We start from the raw sequence: 20,072 nt of genomic DNA, 5'->3' as shown, positions 1-20,072 counted from the left end.
ATTGCAGTTGGTAATTCATTGAGTCGTCAAATAGTTTGGATCTAATTTTGAGTTTTTCGTGAAACCCTCTTCAGGGATAGCTGGGCAGTTGTCCTCGCCATGTTTAAGGCACCTTGTTTCCAACAGGGCCTTCCTTGAGTTTTTTTTCCCAATTTAAATTTAGAAGCTTTTGCTAACTGCTTCCTCGAAGCCCTCAATAGTTACGTGGTCTTTCCTTGGGCTCTTTAAGAAATCCAGGCTTGGTCCCTGTCCTCATCTGGAGTGACTAATGGGGCTGATTACAGGAAGGATGATGTAGCTGGCTACCAGAGAGGTTTTATCATGGATGAATTTGTCAAACAGAGTCAATTTGGCAGAAGCCCACGCCCTGGTCTGGGTGACTCCTACCAGATTCTTCATGATCTCTTTGTTGTCTTAGTTTCTCTAGGAAACTTCCTGTGAGTTCCCCTATCAAAGACCATGTTGTAGGTGACTGCCCTGGCTGGAGCTTACAGAAAAAGTTTTTGTAGGAACCATACCTGCAAATGGGTAAAGACAACCAGGTAGAGGAAGACATTGAACTACAGAACTGTTGCAAAAGCTTTCTTCACCATCACTGTGGGCTGTGGACTTCCTCAATCAACTGCGGAAGGTGGACATATCCCCAAACCTTCGCTCCAGGCTGTGGAGCTAATAGTTCCTGAATCAGCTTTGGAATGTGGACACATTGCTGAATGGATTGCTCTGGGCTGTGGAGCTGAGACAGAGCTCCTGAATCAGCCATGTGGGATACTCCCTGGTTGTAGGTGGAGCAGCTGTCAGTAGCAGAGAGAAAGAGCACACTCTTAGTAGCCAACACCCAAGAAGCTGCAGGATAGTCCCTCTGTGCTGAAAAGGGACCAAGATAAGCACACCACAGTTATATACTGTCACTGGTCAAGTGAAAGTTCTTGGGTCAAATGTGCTTACTTTTGTGTATTTGTGATAAGGCCAGAGGTCAATCTTGAGTAGCATCCCTCAATTCATTCACCTTGGTTTTGGAGACCTTACTGGCCTTGGGATAGCCAATTAGACTAGCTTTGCTGGCCAGATAGTTCCAGGGACCTGTCTGCCTTTGTCTCCCCTGCTCTATAGAATTATAAAACCCTGCCACTAAAGCTGGGTCTTTACATGGGTTCTGAGGTGGAGCTATGTTCTTATCCATTTTTTTTCCATTAAAATTTTTATCAAGGCAGTGGTAGCATATGCCTTTAATCTGAGCACTCAGGAGGCAGAGGCAGGTGATCTCTGTGAGTTCGAGGCCAACAGGTCTACAGGGCAAGTTCCAGGATAGCCAGGACTACATAGAGAAAACCTGTCTTGGAAAACCAATATATACATTTGTGTATATTTATATGATGTGTGTGTACATATATGTGTGTATGTGTGCATGCATATGCATGTGTGTGTGCATGTATATATGTGTGTGTGTAGGTATGTGTGTGTATGTGTATATGGATGTGTGTGTGTATGTGTATGCCACAGCACTGTTATAAGTCAGAGGACAACTATACAGTACTGGCTCTGTTCTTTACATGGGTTTCAGGGATCAAACTCAGGCTGTCAGACATTATGGCAACTGCCCTTTTCCATTGGTCTATCTTGTTGGCCTCACGTCCCCACGCTTTCATGACGAGCACTTTATATGCAGAGCTCGCTGTACAGCCTCCAAGGTGCTTACTTTTAAGTATGGGTACTATAGCACAGTATCTGTCAGTCTGAGAGCATCCTGTGGAGAATGGTACATATGAGCAGTGCGCTGATGCTGAATGAAGGTAGGAAAGCCAGTCAGTTGATTCTAATCCTTTTAGCAGCCTTGGGCTTTAGTCTCCAATCCATCCCCTAGAGATACACTTAAAACAATTTGAGTTTAGTTTCATTCTGGGGAAGCGTGTGCTAGCTCAGCACTGAAGTGAAATCCCTCAAGTACACATTTAGGCAAACTGAGAAGTTCTGAACTATGCTCAGGGGGTTATGACTGGCACAGAGATGCACAGGTGAGGAGGGCGTTGCTTCCCTGCGGCTGCTCTGTTGTCCCAGGTCTGACTTTGAGGCTGGCATTTAGCACAAGGGTTCTTTTAGCTGTGGTTGCTTCTGGCTATCTATAAGGTCAACGTGTCCTCTACGATCCCGACAAAAGAGTTGAAAGACAGCAACAATCAACAGGAAATAAAACATTTTTATTGAGTGTCCATGTAATATGTTAAGTCATTTTGTTAACAACAATCAGAAAACTACCATGGGGTTCACTACACAAAGTGAAACAGAATTTAAACCACTTATCAAAAAATGAAGGGAGAGTACAGCTAAGGGAGCTGGCTCGCGGGCCACGAGCCTTATGGCAGAAGAAAACACCCCAACATTTCTACGAGACACAGAGAAAACCCACACATAGAAACACTCAAGCAGGCAGTAAGTGTGCACAAAGGCAACTAGGATCTCTCTAGGGCATCAGCTTCTAAGACTTCACACTGCATTGTCAGAAAGGTACATGTGGCTTATCAGAGGATGATTCTCGGTCAGAAAACAGGTCCAGTCACCGGCTCATGAGAGATGACATAGTACCAACTAATTCTATGGTGACAATCCCACGTTGGCAGTGTTACAAGAGAATGTGCTAGTAGTATGGTAATGCAGGATGGAATGTCTGTTCAGCAGCTGGGAGCTGCTTCCGTGGAAATGCTGTTCCAGTGTGTACAACTTAAGTCGGGAGATGGTGAAATTAAATGTCAGTGTCTGGTACTTAAGGTGTTCCTTCTCTTTGGTAGGACTTGGTCCCTTAAATAGGAAAGCCCCTCACTGGAGTGTCCTGATTAAACGGCTGTTTAACCTCACCTATGAGTGTGCATTTCCTATCGTTTGTGGTTTTAATGTTGACAATGTGCTGTTCAGGCACAGGAAAGGGTTTTCTCCTTGTCCTGTGTGTCTGTTCTAGTTCTAAAGTTGGCCGTGATGGGAGTGACCAGCGGAGGGTTTGCCTCTTCTCTAATGAGGGAAGAATCGCAACCAAGGGTTGGGTTTTGTGTTGTGTGTACAGGAGGAGCAGCTGATCCCATGGTTAAAGGCCACTGCAGCCCATCTTGGGATTCTTTTGAGTTTTGTCCAAAACATGGAGCTAAGCCCTAACGATGAAACATGAGGCCCTGCTCAGCAGTCCTCTCCCCTTTGTTTTGGTCGATGTGAAGAAGGTCCCTCCCTCAGAATGTCGCTGTCATCTGTGGCCTGGAGGTGAAAAGAGGCTGCAGTAGCAGGTGGGAGAAGAGTCTAGAAGTGGTGGCAGGTGGCCGGCTCACTTCCTGAAGTGGCTGTCTACTGCATCGGGAGAATGTGACTACTGCACAGTGTTGACGAAATGCTGTGTGTTCTCCCCAACCCCCAGTCTATGTATCTTTCTGTCCTATGCATAGCTGTTCAGTTCTGAATTGGTCCTTAGGAATGAGAACTGTTTGTGCTACACACACGTTGGGCAGTGCAGTAAGGGAGCGGCAGTATTGTTACAATATTACTACGGAGTAAGTTGAGTGCTATCCACTGAGGAAACTACGTGTCTAAGCACACGGGGCAGTCACAGTGTTACACAGAGCAGTCCTTAAGACTCATATGGAATGACTAGTGGCTTCGTAATAGTGCCATTTACTACAGAATAACATTGAGAACATTTAAAAACTCCTAAGTCAAGCATCTAGTGTACATAAGAGGTTGCTTCAGTTTGCTAGAACTTGTTCTTGGTTTTGTTTCACCTTTGTTTAAAGGACAAATTAAAACTTAAGTAAAAAGAGCATATAAAAAGATCACTAGCTGTCTGTTTTGGCTTAATCGAAGTGCATTCAGAACTATGGCTAATTGTTATATTTCATCTTTTCATGGGGTTACAATACTGTCTGTTCACCACAAAGTCACTTTGTGGAATAAGCACAGATTGCTGTGTTAAAAATATTCTGCATTCCTTCTAATCTGCTTCTGTATAATAAAATATTTTGTTACAAAGTCTCACGTGCATACCTTTTGGGATCAATATTGGGGTGAAATCTGGATCAGAATTCCCAGGTTGCACGTTTTATATAAATGGAGAGCTATTATTTTCTGTTTAAATAGTCAGGCAATATTTCATAAACACTGACTTCTCTCAGCTTCTCCTCCCCCACCCTAACCCCAAACAAAGGCATGCACCACACATAACACTCGTGCATACACTTTCACACTTGCACACACACACACAGACACCACCATGAAGCTCTGCTAGATGCAGTGGTAGGAACTCATTGGCTCCTGTTCATTGCTTCCTTGACTAAGATTGAAGCCATGATTTTCACTTTGCAGATACACACGGACAGATGCTTTTCTGGTTTGTGGCTTTGCTTTCTTGAGGTCAGCCTGGATGCTGCTCAGGTCATGCTATTTGCCTGTGAAAGAATTCTACAAAATTGGGTTTGCCCATCAAAGATGTCATGTGAGCGAATCTTGGTACTCAAAGGATTCAATAGAAAGCTCAGGTTTAAGTTGTCCTTTAAGATGTTGGTTTAACTGTACTAGTGCCTTCAAGTTGATATTTTTTCTGGAATGCAGACGATACTATATTTACCATATAATATATTATCAGCTCTCCTATATCTGAGTCAATTTACATAGTTTAAAATAGAACATCTTATTAAAAACATCTAGATATACACAGATTAGGAAACGCTTACAACATACAAATACACAAACTAGAAAGAAATCTTTAGCATACTGGTATATACAACGGTGTGATACAATACATAATTTCAGTCATGCTCTATCTACACATCATATTGCTTAAAAGAAGAGTAGATTTGGAGGGCAGTGGTATGACGGAGGCATAGGGGCTTTCTACACTTAAATTTGTGCAAATTAAAACAGGATCTGAAGTACCACTGGATTGTATCAGGAATGCATGGCTGGAAACTGAAAGGACCCATATTACTGAGGTATTTACAGATACTGGCTAAAGAGCACTATGTGGGCAGATGCAGAAAGGCTTCTTTTTCCCTTTACTTCTTGACAGCCAGCATGGCATCAACCTCCTCCTCTACCTGCAGAGTGTGCCACTGGGCGATGGGTCGCCGGGGGTTGGCCAGCATGTCTGACCAGTGTCGCAGCTCTGCCCCGGTGCTGTTGTAGCCCACAAAGACCTTGCCGATGGCGTCATTCTTGCCAATCTTGTCATAGTCCAAAACAGTTACCACCACTTGCACTTTCTGAAAGAGGACATATGAATGCATAAGTGTCAGCCAGTCCTTCAGGTAAAATGCCCTGGGACACATAGAACTTCCTCGGGATCTGAGGAACTAAGAATCCATTCCTGACCACCAAGAGGAGGCTGAGAGCTCTTGGGTGTGGAGACTTCAGCCTGCTTTTCATTGCTCTAGCTCTCCATTATTGTCGCTATGACAATCATTGCTCTAGATTTCCATCATTGGCACCGCCATCTTATTACCTTTCTTTTGAGGGGGTGGGGGCAGTGCCTCAAGGACCTCAGACTGGCTTCAAGGTCACTGTGTAGATGACAACCCTGAACTTTGGATTTTCTTGCTGAGATTGCAGGTATGTGTCATCATGCTTGGGGGTCATCTTTAACACATATACATTAATTTTTATTATTTGATATTACCTAATAGCTTTCCAGAAGAAATTATTCAGTTATTTTTCTCAACAGATTCTATTAATATTTCCACTGTATAGATAAGGATGCTAGAAGCTCACAAAAGTATGAGATTACCTGTCTGAGGTCACACATGGAATGAATGAGTTGGCTTCTATGCTATTAACCACCATGACACGCTACCTGTACAAGGTTGTGACATGGCTATACATGTCTCATCCATCAGTGTTCTAGCATGAGGACCTAGGCCATTTTCTTAGTTTTTATTAAAACTTTTGGAATAATCATGCATTATGATCTCATTTCAAAGAGGTGACAGCCAGCATTTTATGTGTAAGTAAAAGGAGCTGACCTAATCATATAATTGTGACCACAAAAATATGATAGAAATCTTTTAAAAGGACAGTAACCAAAGAAAATATGCTTTTTCTTGAGTGTAATTCTCTTTATGCACATTAATTAGTATATTATTATGCTATTACATACTAATAATTAGTATATTATTATAATATAAAAGATATGTTCTCTAAAGAGTTCCATATCTTAGGAAATGAATTTGGTAAGTCAGAGTATGTGATGCGTCTGATTTAGACACTGGATATAAAAATAAAAGATTAAAACACAGTAACTATATCAGTTTGTGGCCAGCATTAAAGGGAAGGGAAATATAGCTGTGAAAGCCAGGCCCTGGTGAGGATACACTGAGTTTTGCTTCAGTGGACTCTGAGGACTGAACTACTCTGTCAGTGTGTTGGGAGTCGACACAGAGGTACGTCTTTGGAACAGCAAAAACAAATACCTATTTTTAAAGAGCAATTTTCTTATTCCATTTCTTTATCGTTTTCTGTGTGTGCCTGTGTGCAGGTATATATAGCACATCGCACATGTGGAGGTCACAGGGCAACTTGCAGGAATTGCTTCTCATTCTCTACCATGTAGGTCCTGGGCCTCAATCCCAGACTCTGATGCTTGACAGCAAGAATCTCTGTCTACTTCACCATCTCACAGTCACCTCTGTGTGTGGAATTTAGAATGCAGTACAATTGTAGCACCATCCTCTATGTGCAGCCTTGCTATGGTGCTGCTATTAGGAGATATGAGATATAAGATATGGCTCAGTGGTAGTTGGACCATCCCCCAGTGCCACAAATAAGTAAATTACCTATTCACTAGGAAGTGTTTGGGAACAGGATATGTTGATAGATGTGGCTTTGGCTCTCAGATCTTGGCCCAAGCAAATGTACCATGATGCAGTAACTGTGCAGAGGCCAGCATGGGAACATTATGTGCAAACATAATAGATGTCTTCATGTTTAGGACAAACTTGATTATGTTATCGAGGGGTGAGCTGATTAGGGCACCCATTGGGTCTATTTTGCAAAGGCTTCCATAGTTTATTTCTGCATTTTTTTGATGGTGGTGACAAAGCTATTTTCTGCATGCTTCCAGAAATTAGCATAATTTGCTTCCTTCACAAAATGTTCCAGAAAGATTGAAAAAGACAGAACACAGACACATCATCGTAGCCTAAGAAAAACTAAACTGTCTTAACAGGTAGAACACTATCATCTTTAAGGCAGTGGTTCTCAGCATGTGGGTTCTGACACCCCCCCCCCGGTGGGGGGGTGGAGGGCTGTCCTACCCTTTCACAGGGGTTATATATCTGATGCCCTGCATGTCAGACATTGCATGAATACTCATAAAGGTAGCAAAATTACAGTCATGAAGTAGCAACAAAAACAATTTTATAGTTGGGGGGTCAGCACTACACGAGGAACTGTGTTAAGGGGCACAGAATTAGGAAGGTTGAGAACTACTGCTTCAGAGAAATACAAAGGGGAAAAGAGTGGCCTAGGATTAAAAGAGGGGGGGCAGTTTGTAGGAGCAGAAGAGGCAGGATACAGCCAGGGGGTGTTTGCTATTCCCAAACCCAACCTGCTTTCCATGGGGCTTAGGTTCTCTCTCCTCTAAAATGCTGCCCCAAATCAAAAATTTTATTTTGTTTTTAATATGCCTCCCTTTCAGTATATTTGTACTTCCTGAAATTCACAGTCAAAATGTATTTTTATATGTATAGGATTATAGCCCAAAGGAATAAGTTTACGAGATTTTGTTTCCATCCTGATACCTTGCTTTGTATCGTTTTGTGGAATTGAAAAAACAAAATGCCAGGAGGGGATAGTTTCCATAGGAGTAAGGTCTTAGAACTCAAAAAGTTCACTGAGCAGATACTGCAAAATAAATTACAGTAGAAAACAGTTGTTTCAAGGATTTGCCAGAAGGTGTAAAGTGCTCACTGGTTTAGACTACTGAACACAGGACAGGGGACAGGGAAACTATACTGGTGACTTAGCTGTTGACAATAAGCACAAACATTTTTCTAACATGAAGATATGTATGAGTCACTGTGAGAAGGTGGGATACTGGCTACGTTTGCCCTATGGAAGTGGATTTCTTATTGTCCCCTGGAAATCAATAGGCAAGCCCATTCTCTCTTAGATTTTGGATTCCATAGACAAACTTATTGACCTAGCAAAGCAGTTCTGTTGGTTTTCTATTTTCTACCTTATTTCTGCTCAGCAGAAGGCAGCTTGCTGTTCCAGCTGATGAATCAGCCCTTTTCACGCTGTGTGTCTTATTATGCCCTGCTTGGTAGAACTCAGGTATCACACAAATGTGCCTGGGCCTCCACACTTGTCATTTACAAGATCTGAAGGCATGGAACTGAGGGACACACTCATGTCAGACATTACCTGGATTTGCTCGAACGGCACTTCAAAGCTGAAGGACTCATTGTAGTAGGGGTTAAGCGTGTTCTTCTTAATCGTTGTCTTTTTCTTCTTCAGCCTCTTGCCATTCTGCATCAGGTGAATCTTTACATAGGGATCTGAAAGACAGACACAGGAACTTTAGGAGCTCAGACGAGGGCTTTGTTTTATCTGAAATGCTCTATTACCGTTCGCTGTGTGTGGTGGTGTGCACGGCACAGTGCATGCATGGAGATCCAGGGACAGCTGTGTGGGAATCTGTCCTCATCTACCGTGAGTCCTAGGGATTGGACTTTGGTCATTAGGTTTGGCAGCATGTACTTTCATTATCTGAATCTTATTGTCAGCCAAAGCCACCTGTTTTGGGTTATACATTAACTTAGAAAAGAACTGAGCCCCCAAAGGTGATTACATGGCTTCTGTGTAAGATGTTGTAAAACATCAAGCATCTTTTGCTGAGAATCTCTGTGTTGGGCTTATAGTCATGTTAGCTGAATTTCCTACTTACATTTGGAAGGAAAGAACAGTGGGATGCTGGGAAGCCAGCTCTTTGGGGGGAAAAGTCCTGACATGCAGCATTTGCAGATTTCTGTGGCGCAAGTGTGCTCACCATGGCCCATTTTAAGCCACAAACAGACTAACAACTGGCTTGTAAAGTCTGTGGGAATTTAGCAACAGGCTTTTGTGAGTTGGCAGAGGGCTTGGCCATAGCTTGCTCGTACATGGGAGTAAAGCTGGACAGGGAGCGGACAAAGGGGCTGCTTCATTCACTTGTCCATCCCCATACACAGCCCACGCTGGGGTGGCAGATATATGCCCCCTCTCAATGACAGGAGCAGCACTGAGTACAGCGGTTCTTCTCTGTTTTCATGATGGGACCTCAGACTTATGGGGTAATAGAGATTAAGCTTTTAGGGAAAGGAAACCCCCGTGAAATTAGAGGTTGATGAGCACAGTGCAAGGGAGAAGCCGAGCCAAGGTCTTTGGGAAAACAGCAGCGATGGTAGAGTTCAGGAGAAAAAGAACAGGGATGGCTCCAGCTGCAGCAGAAGACATCTCCGCTGTGTGGGAGCTGAGATGGGAGGGCTGAGGAAGAGAAGCCAGTGACTGCTCACAATGGAGCTCTCTGGGGTGTGTGTGTGTGTGTGTGTGTGTGTGTGTGTGTGTGTGTTTGAGAGAAAGGCAGACAGACAGACAGGCACAGATTACACTAAGCCTTCATAAGTTGCAATAGCTTCCTTCAAGTGTGTACAGGGACTAAGGAAAAGGCTGATACCCATGGAGGTGAAGAGAAAAGGATTCTCAGAGCATTGTCCTCAAGCCTCATTAGGGAAAGGTGGTATAATAAGCCTGGAGGGCAAGGCCGCACCCCCTTGTAACACTTTCATTACTAATGGATGAATTACATACCTTCACCTCACAAGAAACCATGACTTTTGAAAGGAAAGAAAAAAAAAAAACTCTCTGCTGTTTTCCTTAAGCAAAACCCATTTCATATATAATGTAAGTTCATTATAGAAAAATACCAAAAGGCAATGATAAAAAGAATAAAATTAGTATCATCTAAAATAACTACTGCTAAGCCTTTTAAATTTTTTTCTCTTGCCTTTCAGAACTTGAGCTGGGAGAAATATTATGGGCAATCTGAAGCCCACATAGTTTTGGAAAGCTGCAGATGAAAGGTTGTTTTTATCTGCCTTTCTCTGTACCTCCTGAAGGACAGAAACCATATTTTCAATAGTCACTATTTTTCTGAAACAGTGAGATGCATAATAAAATTGGGGGGGGGGTCGTGGTGCACGCTGAGTTCATTCTGCCACCCAGCTGCATTTCTACCCCTTCCACCCCTCTCCCTCGGTGGTTTTTTATTTTTATTTTATTTTTATTTTATTTTTATTTTTATTTTTTTTGGTTGTGGAATGAACAAGTAGGAGGTAGTTAAGGCCTCTTAAGGTAGGTTCTTTCTCTTAGTCCTGTCTTCCTATTTGCCCCCAAAGCATGTAGACTTCGCTCAGTCAAGAGATCATTCTTTGGTCCTACAATCTGAAGTCTTAGTGGCTTCTTCATCTTCTCCAGTCTTTTCCACTTCCATCTGCTCCTAGGCTGCCCTGATTCCCAAGCAGTCTCTGGTTTCCTCAGTGCCCTGAAGTCTTGTCTTGGATTTTGGGTGCTCTGCAGTTGGCTTCTATCCCTCCCTTTTCCCATTAGTGGCTTCTGTGAGATTAAGCCTTGTTTGCTTCTCTGACTCCTTGCTGAGACCTCTAAATAGGAAGACTGCCTTGCGGTGAGTCACACCTATGCTTTGAGGACACACAGATTTTTTTTTTTTTTTTTTTTTAAGCAAAAAATTACCTCTCTTGCAAAGCAAGCCTCTGAATGCTTACTGTTAGTTCTGTTTTCGGGGCTACCTGAAAAGCAAATCCTTGTCAGCTCCCAGTGTCCTGGTGGCTTCAAACTCTTGGTGATTGTGTCCTATGGTACAGTGGGCTGCGTCGGGACTTAAGGATGTGGCTTTCCCTGAGCTCTGCGGGTGGAACCTCCTCAGGGCTTTGGAGGGTAGAGCCAGGGAGTTACGCAAGCAGTGAGATAAGGCTCTCCCTTCAGGCGCTCTCTGTCCCTGTGGCTGGTGGGTCCAGTTGCCAGCAGCAAGCACTCATGGTCATCTCTTCTGAAAACTGACGCCCTTTCCTCAACACCATCTCATGTCCCTGCTGCCACCCAAAGAAGCACAAGATGGGTCATGCCTCTGTTTAGTTTATACTGATGATCATTAGTCTATTTCTTTTAAAACATTGGTGTAAAAAAAAAGATATTTTTGTCTAATCTTTCATTTCTAATGATTTCTAATGTCTGTTTTCCACTTAAACAAAAACAATAGAGTGGGGGCCAGCATCAGGACCCAGTGACCTGGATCCTAATCCTAGAATCACAGAAAGAGAGAAGCAACTGCACAGAGTTGTCCTCTGATGTCCACACTGTACTCACAAGTGCATATCTCTCTCTCTCTCTCTCTCTCTCTCTCTCTCTCACACACACACACACACACACACACATCTCTCTCTCTCTCTCTCTCTCTCTCTCTCTCTCTCACACACACACACACACACATCTCTCTCTCTCTCTCTCTCTCTCTCTCTCTCACACACACACACACACACACACACACATCTCTCTCTCTCTCTCTCTCTCTCTCTCTCTCTCTCTCTCTCTCTCTCTCACACACACACACACACACACACACACACACACACACACACACACACACACACACGCTATAAAGAAGGAATCTGCTCCATGGCCTGGTTGTCTAGGTCACTATCAGGTCTCTCCTTTGGTTTTGGCCTCTCTGTCATTGGAAATCATTGCATGGCTGTCCTTTTTCCTGTTGGAGATCACGTTAGCAGGACTTTATCTCCCTCTGTCACAATCGCTACTCTGATTCAGAGGCTTTTGAGGACACCCTAGTGAGACCACTCTTGAGCTTACATGTGGACAACCCTTTTTAATGTACCAGATTCAAGTTTGTGTGCCTACTGTTTCACAATTATGGTAGGCAGGATAATAACTCTCCCAAATACAAAGCATTCTGGTCTTGAGAGCCTGAGAGTATGTTGTATGGCAAAAGGGACAAGGAAATGTTATTAAAGCAGAGACTTCCAAATGAGGTCAGCCTGGTGTTTTCCAGGGCCCACGAACTCTTCTCCTGTAAGTCCTTGAAATGCAGAGAACCTTTCCTGGCTGTGATTTGGTGTGACCGCAGAGTAAGAGCCAGGCATATGCCAATGAAGGTTATTCTATTCATTTATTTTGGAGGCAGGCTAACCTAGAACTCACTGTAGCTCAGGCTACCCTCCAACTTCTGCCACAGCCTCTCAAATTCTGGGCTTATGAGAATAAACTACCACACCTTGCTTTCAATCAAGAAAGGACCAGAAGCTCAAGTATGTGGAGGACTGGAATGTCCTTTTCTGTAGGCCAGTGGCTCTCAACTCTTCTCGTCCATTAATACAGCTCCTCATGTTGTGGTGACCCCAACCATGAAATTATTTCATTGCTACTTTATAGCTGTAATTTTACTATGTTATGAATCATAATGTGATATTTGTTATGCAACTCCCTCCCCCATGGAGTTGTGGCCACAGATTGAAATCTGTCACTCCTCAGAAGGGGGACTTACCCTGGCCGCACATGGACTTGAGCTCTTGAGGCTTGTGTCAGACTTCCTTTTTAACATGTTCCATTGGGACATAGAAATTTTATGTATTTATCATGTACAATATGGCTTTCAAAATGTGCGCACATGTGGAATGGCTAAATTAGGCTAGCAGGCTTAACTCCCATACTTGCCTTACATGGTGAAAACACTTACTATGTGCTGCCTTAGAGATTTATAAGAATTCTTGCTTATTAATATATAATATTACTACATTATACAATAGGTCTCTGACTTATTCCTCCTCGTATTTAACTGAATGTGCAATTTCTCTAACTCCATATAACTATAAGAAAATGCATGTATGCTGTTCCAAGGCATAGGCTTGGTGATTATTTTTGCACAGTGTCAACAGAAAACTAATAAAGCAGCCAGCTTTGAAGAGACTCTGTTGTTTATCAAGCAAAATGTGAAGATGAGAGGCAAGGTGCTTTTGAGGTGTGCATGTGTGTGTGTGTGTGTGTGTGTGTGTGTGTGTGTGTACATGTGTGTATGTATGTTGCCTGGAACTGAACCCAGGGCCTTAGGCATGCTAGGTAACTGAGTGGCTTCCTCATTCTTTCACTAGATCTAGAAACTGATCTTTTGACAAACATTGATGTTTTCTCCTCTCTCCTAAAAATGAAGTTATTCTGATCTTCAAATCAAAAACCTTAAAAAAGGTTAAGTTCTTTTTTTTAAAGATTTATTCATGTATTTATTATATATGAATGAGTACACTGTCATTGTCTTCAGACACACCAGAAGAGGGCATCAGATCCCATTACAGATGGTTGTGAGCCACCATGTGGTTGCTGGGATTTGAACTCAGGACCTCTGGAAGAGCGGTCAGTGCTCTTAACCACTGAGCCATATCTCCAGCCCAGTTAAGTTCTTTTAACAAAAATAAAGTAAAACAACATTGAGCATACCATTCAAAATCTTAGTAATATGCTTACTTTTTACAATCTATGTAAAACTGGTAAAACTGGACAAAGTATGATCTGAGGATGATTTTATAAGGCATAAACAATAATGGCTCTTTACACTGGAGATGTAATTTATGTTTCCTTTTGTTGTAAACTATTCTAACATCTATTTGTTTCTCACATTTAAAATTATGTCATGTTATTTTATACTACAACAATCCCTTTGGGTTTTTTTTTTTTTTTTTTTTTTTTTTTTTTGTTTGTTTTGTTTTGTTTTGGTTTGGTTTTTTTTCTCAAGAACTCAAATCCAGGCAGCAAGTTTTGTGCAGTGTTTATAAGTACAGACAGAAACTAGACTGATTTGGATCTTGGCTCTGCTTTTCATAGTTGTGTTGTCTTGCATTAATTATTTAACCATTTTTTCTTTTTGTATGAAATGTCATATGTCATTCTTATGATGTTTTGATGCAAGCGACAGGTAAAGCAGCCTCTATGAGCCAGACTCCCCTCCCCGCGCCAGCTACTCTGCTACCTGTGACCCCACCTACCAAGTAGAGACAGGAAGACAGCTTCTTGCTACAGAAGCTAGACTGTCAGGGCCGAAGCCACCCTTCCCCCAAAATGGCAGTGTTTAAAACAGGGCTCCAGCCAGGTGAACAGGACTGTTGTTGGGTAAATAAGCCTATAGGTTTCTGTTTGCTAAAAAGCAGATCTCTTAAGGTAGTTCTGTTCACTAGGAACATTCTCTAATCCTCCAGAAACCTCCCTTAACCTTCTCTCTAAGGTCAACTACATCTGCCAAGGGTACCTAGTTGTAGATCAATCTGGACAGCCTGCATCAATTCAGACCCCCAACCCTGCTAACTGTCATACACAATTGGTTGGCTTTTCACTATTTTGTTTTTTCTCCCTGCATCCCCAGTCCCCATAGATGGCCTTGGTAGTTTGATTCCCCAATACATTTTTAGTTCTGCCCTGTTGCTTATAAAGACAAGCTGTCCTAGTGCCATGCCTTCTCTAAGCAAAGGGTTGACTCAGGACGAGTTTAATCATGTATGTGACTGAAAGAAGAATATTACTGCTTTGTGAAGTGGTTTTGAAGTGTAAGATAGGAAACTAGCTCAGCATCTTGTAAGGTTTTCTCTTGTTCTTGAAATCAATGTCTCAAATGACACAGAGCTGGGAAGGTATGGTCAGAGTCTTAAGCAGAATGTCATGGCTGATGGTCTTGGACAGTAGGAGTCAAAACTCTGAGTTATCAAGTCTTTCTAGATTCCAAAGCCATCTAAAATGTTGGCACATTTGGGCATATCATATATCAGCTATTTACAAATCCTTTCCTTGTGCTGCAAAAACTGAGGAAATAGAGAGGTCTCTCTCAGTACTGAGATTTATTGTAAGGATGGGGGAATGCCCGTTGACGGCACGTTTATTATCTGTGTCTCTTTTCCTGTTAATGTTTCCACTTTGCGACAGAACCTTCTTTCCTGTCCACCTACTGTTTCACCTCCCTCACACTTCCCTCCTTCCCTACCTCCCTTTTCTTCCTTGATCCTTTCTTTCTTCCCTCTTCATCCCCATTTCTCACCCAGAGTGAGGAACAAGAAGTCTGTATGTTAGGGGCTACCCTAATATGATAGTCAAATCATTTATTGAACCTTGTACCCAGGCAGTGGTGACTTGGAACAATGAACTCTGTCAGTTATCGAGCACAGAGGCTCTCCGGATGGTGATGAACAGTTTCCTCTCTCTAGCTGTTTGCAGTAATGCAGGCCTTGTGTGACAAGGTTTACGACTGCTTGGCCAGCCTTTGCCTTGGAGGATCTCAAGGTATTGCTGCAACTCCATCACCTGAGCATCCTCTTCTGAGTATGTCACAGGATGGACAGCGTGGGGTCCAGTGCTGCTGTTTCACTGTGCTCACACTCAAGCATGATGAGAAGGATGACCGTGTATGCTCATATTTTCATATTAATATAGGTTTTCCTATAAACTGATCTGGCCCTGGGGTTCTCATATCCATGTCTATGTAGGATGAACTGTCACCTCCACAGTATCTCAGCGACTGCATTCATTCCCACTCCCAACTGTCACTCACTGGCTCAACACAGAGCTTGGACACAGAGTCTTCTAGAGTACTCTGGCTGACCTGGGACTCCCTATGTAGATCAGACAGAGGTCCACCCACTTTGACCTCCAGAGGGCCGAGCTTAAAGGTTCATACATCTTGACCATCCTTGCCTTTGCTGAGTAAGAAGAGATGCACCACAGCTACCTGCTACTTCCCTGCTGTTCTGGTCATTGTCCTTCCTTCTCTAGGCTCCTGAGTCATGCTGTTTAAAAAGTCTTGCTTGGTCTTGACAGCTTGTCTTCGGAAGGGCTGGTGATGCAGGGACGTCTGCAGCAAGCATCAAAGGGTAGCTCAGGAAGCGTCTCTGACCAAGAAGTCTCAGGACCTGTTATTTGCTAACCCTCTGTGCTTCTCTTGTCAGATGTCCTACAAAGCATCCCGAGACTCCCTCTGTGACTGTCAGCTTTGCTTAATGGAGTTCCTGACATGGTACCTAGGACCTGACTAAACTGTCTCGTGCCAGCAGTGTTATGAGCTCACTTCTGCATGCTGAGCTGCCACCCCAGGAGCATGGAAACTTGGAGCTAATTAGAAAGTTTACTGGTTTTCCTTCAGCTACATGGCCTCAATGGACATGTGTTCTGCAGAAACAGCACAGACCACGTGATGTACCACAAGGCCACAGCCACCCCAGCCCTTCTCTTATCCTTCAGTCAGAAACTACTCAGTTGACTCTTCTGTCCAAGCCCATCCTTTGTCTTAATTCCAAATTCCTGCAGCTAAAAGTTAGAGCCTCCGGGGCCACCTGGGATTTCGTTCACTTCTGTATATAGTCTTCAACTTATTACTCTATCATATTGTTGCTTGGGTTAGTTCTTTCTAACCTATAGTTGGTGCTCAAGACCAGAAATTCCATTTGTAGCTGTTGATTTCAAGCAATCCTTCATGCAGATGCTAAAACCTTTAAGGACACCAACCCCGGACCCAGCAGAGAATGTCTGGTCCATCCTAGCAACTGCTTTATCTCTCATCCCTGACGCTCAGTCTTCTTCACATGGAGCTTTACCTGATGTAACGTCCGGCTTTCTGTTCTAGCCTGTGATGCCCTTTCTTTGGCTGTCTCAGCTTTGGCTTAAGAAACTACCTGTTCCATGAAGATTTTCCTGAGTGTTCCTTTCTAGAGAATGGACAATCCTCTTTGACTGCAGCCTTTTATTCTTTACTCTCTCTCTCTCTCTCTCTCTCTCTCTCTCTCTCTCTCTCTCTCTCTCTCTCTCTCTGTGTGTGTGTGTGTGTGTGTGTGTGTGTGTGTATGTGCTTTTATGGTATTGGAGGATTTTTGTGGTACTTGAATAACATAAAAACACTCTTCTTTTGGGAAAATGTGTTTCTTCATAAAAATAAAATTAATCTTAAGTGATGAACTCTGGGAAGCCCAAGTACTGGTAAGATCAGAATGTCTCTATTACTGTACCCTACTCTACCTTAAAACCCTAGAACACTGCTATCCCCTTCTACCCTGAGGCAGTTCTAATGTCAATTTGTGCTAACTTCATAGAAATGTAATTGCCAAACAGCTAGCTCTAAGCAATGAGATATAAAGGAGGCACTAAAGGCTTTTTGTATTTACAATGAGAACTAGAAAGTGGCAGTTCAATGCCAAATAACGTGAGATGCCTGCAGTTTTAATTCTGACAATTTTGCATAATGATACTGTCTTCTTCTTTAACTCCTACAGTGACTGCAGGCCCTTGTGACCATGGCCTTCTATTTCAATGATGGCTCTCTGGGTGAGAATTAGCCTCAGCCCACTGCTTTGCTTAATGCCTCCAGATATTATTCCTTTTATCCATTACTCTTTGGATAATGTTCACTGAGTTTAACTTACATTATGGGATGAAGAAAGTGATAGTTATATCAGATAGGGCTCCAGTGATTGGACAAGCATTTCTAAATGGTTTAAATGAGAAGGTCCCTTGTAGGCTTGAGAAAAGTCTGGAAGTGGGGCTCTGTGGCAGGGTATCTTTTCCTTACTTGTTTTTGAGTAATAGAGCCTCTGAAGTTTAAAGTGAGAACCAATTTACCCAGCTATAGTCATTCCTCTAAATCATCTTTGACACACTGCTTTCAGATCAAGAAAAACCAGTGAAGATGCATACTGCGCATATCAAAGCACACCTGGACTCCAGATTCTCCCAGCATCCCTCAGTCCCTGCCTGGCATATCCTGCCCCTAACCCTGAATTTTTCAGCCTAGGGGCTGGGCTGCGCTTCCCCCAGAGGCTGTTTGCTATATAATGCAGACATTTTGGTTTCTTCCTTCTCCTTCTCCTCCATACTCCCCTCCTCCTCCTTCTTGTTCTTCTTGTTCTCATTCTCATTTTCCTTCTTCTTTCTTCTCCACCCTTTCCTTTTCTCTGTGTGAATGCTTTGTCTCTTTCTCTTCCCCTCTCTTCTGTCTGCCTCTCCATGGTGACTGGTGGGGAAATAACACATTTACCACACATTATGGCTGACTGACTACCCCTTGATTCTTAGAGATGATTTAAGGAAGTTCTATAGCATACCTGGCAAGCTATGGTTCTCAGTGTAGGGGGACTTCTGGAAACATCGGGCAGGGATTCTGCTAAACATCCTATAACATATAGGATAAGCCACAACAGAAAAGATGAAACTCAAAATATCAGTAGACAGGAGGTTGATAAAGTCCAGCATAGAATCCACTCTTCTTCTGTATTTCTCTTTTCTTTAAGACACAGCTGCGGTGAGTGAGTGAGTGGGTATGGGAGCTTCTCCAAAGTAAAGATAACCATATAATGGGGCAGCAGGACAAGTCAGGGAGACCTTGCATCCTTTTCCCAAACTGTCTACCTGTCATGGCCATACTATCTATGGATGAAGGAAGGAAAATAGGAAACAGAAAAAAAATCTTGTCTTTTTGTCTTGTATTTTGGGTTATCCTCATCTTAGCATGTCAGATAATATCAATTCCGTGATGTCAGCAGGTTCCAGCTTTGCCCACATCTCTGCTGTCTTTCTGTGGCATCAATCTCAAACTGCACTTGGTAGCCTTGATGGCCTTTCTAGGTTTTCTTGTTCAGAATACAAATAACAGCACCAGCTGCATCTCATATGATTACCAAAAAAAAAAAAAAAAAAAAAAAAACAAAACAAAAAAACAAAACAAAACAAAACAAAAAAAACCCCCAAAAAACAAAAAAAAAAACCAACCAACCAACCAACCAAACAAACAACAACAACAACAACAAAAACCAAAAAAACTATTCAAGGGTAAAAAGTCTATACACGAAGTTACTAAGCAAGTCCAAGTTTACTCTGTTTGGATAGCAGAGGTAAAATCTTGCTCTAAAATCCATATACTAAACAGGATGATTCAGATGCACTTGGATCTAAGTCTTAGTCCCCCTTCAAATGAATATGGAAGAAGGGTCAAGTTGAGGTACTTTTGGAGTGGATGTAGCATCTTCTCCATTTAAAGGTCAATGTTAGGAGCAGAGGAAAGGATGACTCTCAACAGGACTCAGAGGAATTTTACCCAAAGGAGGGATGGAAGATGGGAGGGAACCAATAGATGTTTATAGTTTCAGCAATGACCTCTGCCTAAACTTGGAAATGTAGACATGAGTATTGGCCAAGAGACATTTCTCATATTCAGGCTTAGAATGAACCACCAAGTACTTGTCTAAAGTGGCCAAGAAGTGTGAAATCCTGTAGAATTCAACATGGTAAATTTAGACTTCAGCATTTCTTTGCCAAATGCAGTTTTTTTTTTTTTTTTTTTTTTTTTTTTTTTTTTTTTTTTTTTTCCGCCTTCTGGACTTATTGAGTAAGCCTGGTTCTATCAGTAAGCCAATTGTTTAATAGTTTAATTGTTTAATTATATAAATAATTAAATAGTAATCAGGCCCAAAGAACTAACAATTTCCATTTCTATCCCTGGCAGTATGAGCATATTTACTGGAGTGGATCTTTATGAATAATGCATACTCATTTGGAGAAGACTACAAGACTTCCCGGGCCTCTATCGTTTAAAATGCCTGTGCAGTGCCACAGCAAGGATGTAACATTACAAATAGACTCTGGACATTTTTCCATGGGAGCCTACAATTGAAAAATGAATTTACATTAGTTAGTGCAGTGCTCACTAGACGAATAAAACAGTATACAAGGTGACTACCGCAGAGCAAACCAACCCCATCTTAATGAGACAGACCAGAAAGTAGCAAAGTCTGATTTTGTTCATTAATAGTGGCAGCATGCTTTGAAGAGACAAAAAAGCACACAGGCAAGAACGCTATTACAAATTAAATGGAAAAGCATTTTTTTTTTTTTTTAAATGGTGATGGTGGTAGAAACCACCGCATTCCAACTATTACTTTGAGGACTGTCTAATGGTTTCTATGTGAGTTCAAGCTTCCTGGGTGACAATGTGGGCATGCACAGACACAAAGTAG

General features: G+C 42.4%; 1 protein-coding gene across 2 annotated transcripts in view; it reads right to left on the bottom strand.

Annotated features, from left to right (window-relative positions):
• Positions 1-5,027: 5,027 nt before the first annotated feature.
• Positions 5,028-20,072, bottom strand: part of SYT1 (synaptotagmin 1) — a gene marked incomplete at both ends in the record, with an annotated part of 183,956 nt that continues 168,911 nt past the window's right edge. For both annotated transcript variants that reach the window (XM_080934966.1, XM_080934967.1), the window contains 2 exons: positions 5,028-5,234; positions 8,392-8,525. In XM_080934966.1, coding sequence (XP_080791092.1) covers positions 5,028-5,234; positions 8,392-8,525 — 341 coding nt within the window. The remainder of the gene's footprint in view (positions 5,235-8,391; positions 8,526-20,072) is intronic.

Source organism: Micromys minutus (genome assembly GCF_963924665.1).
Source record: "Micromys minutus genome assembly, chromosome: 22".
Classification (NCBI taxonomy): domain Eukaryota; kingdom Metazoa; phylum Chordata; class Mammalia; order Rodentia; family Muridae; genus Micromys; species Micromys minutus.
The sequence above is the reverse complement of the archived record's forward strand: the minus strand, read 5'-3'. Positions and strand labels throughout refer to the sequence as shown.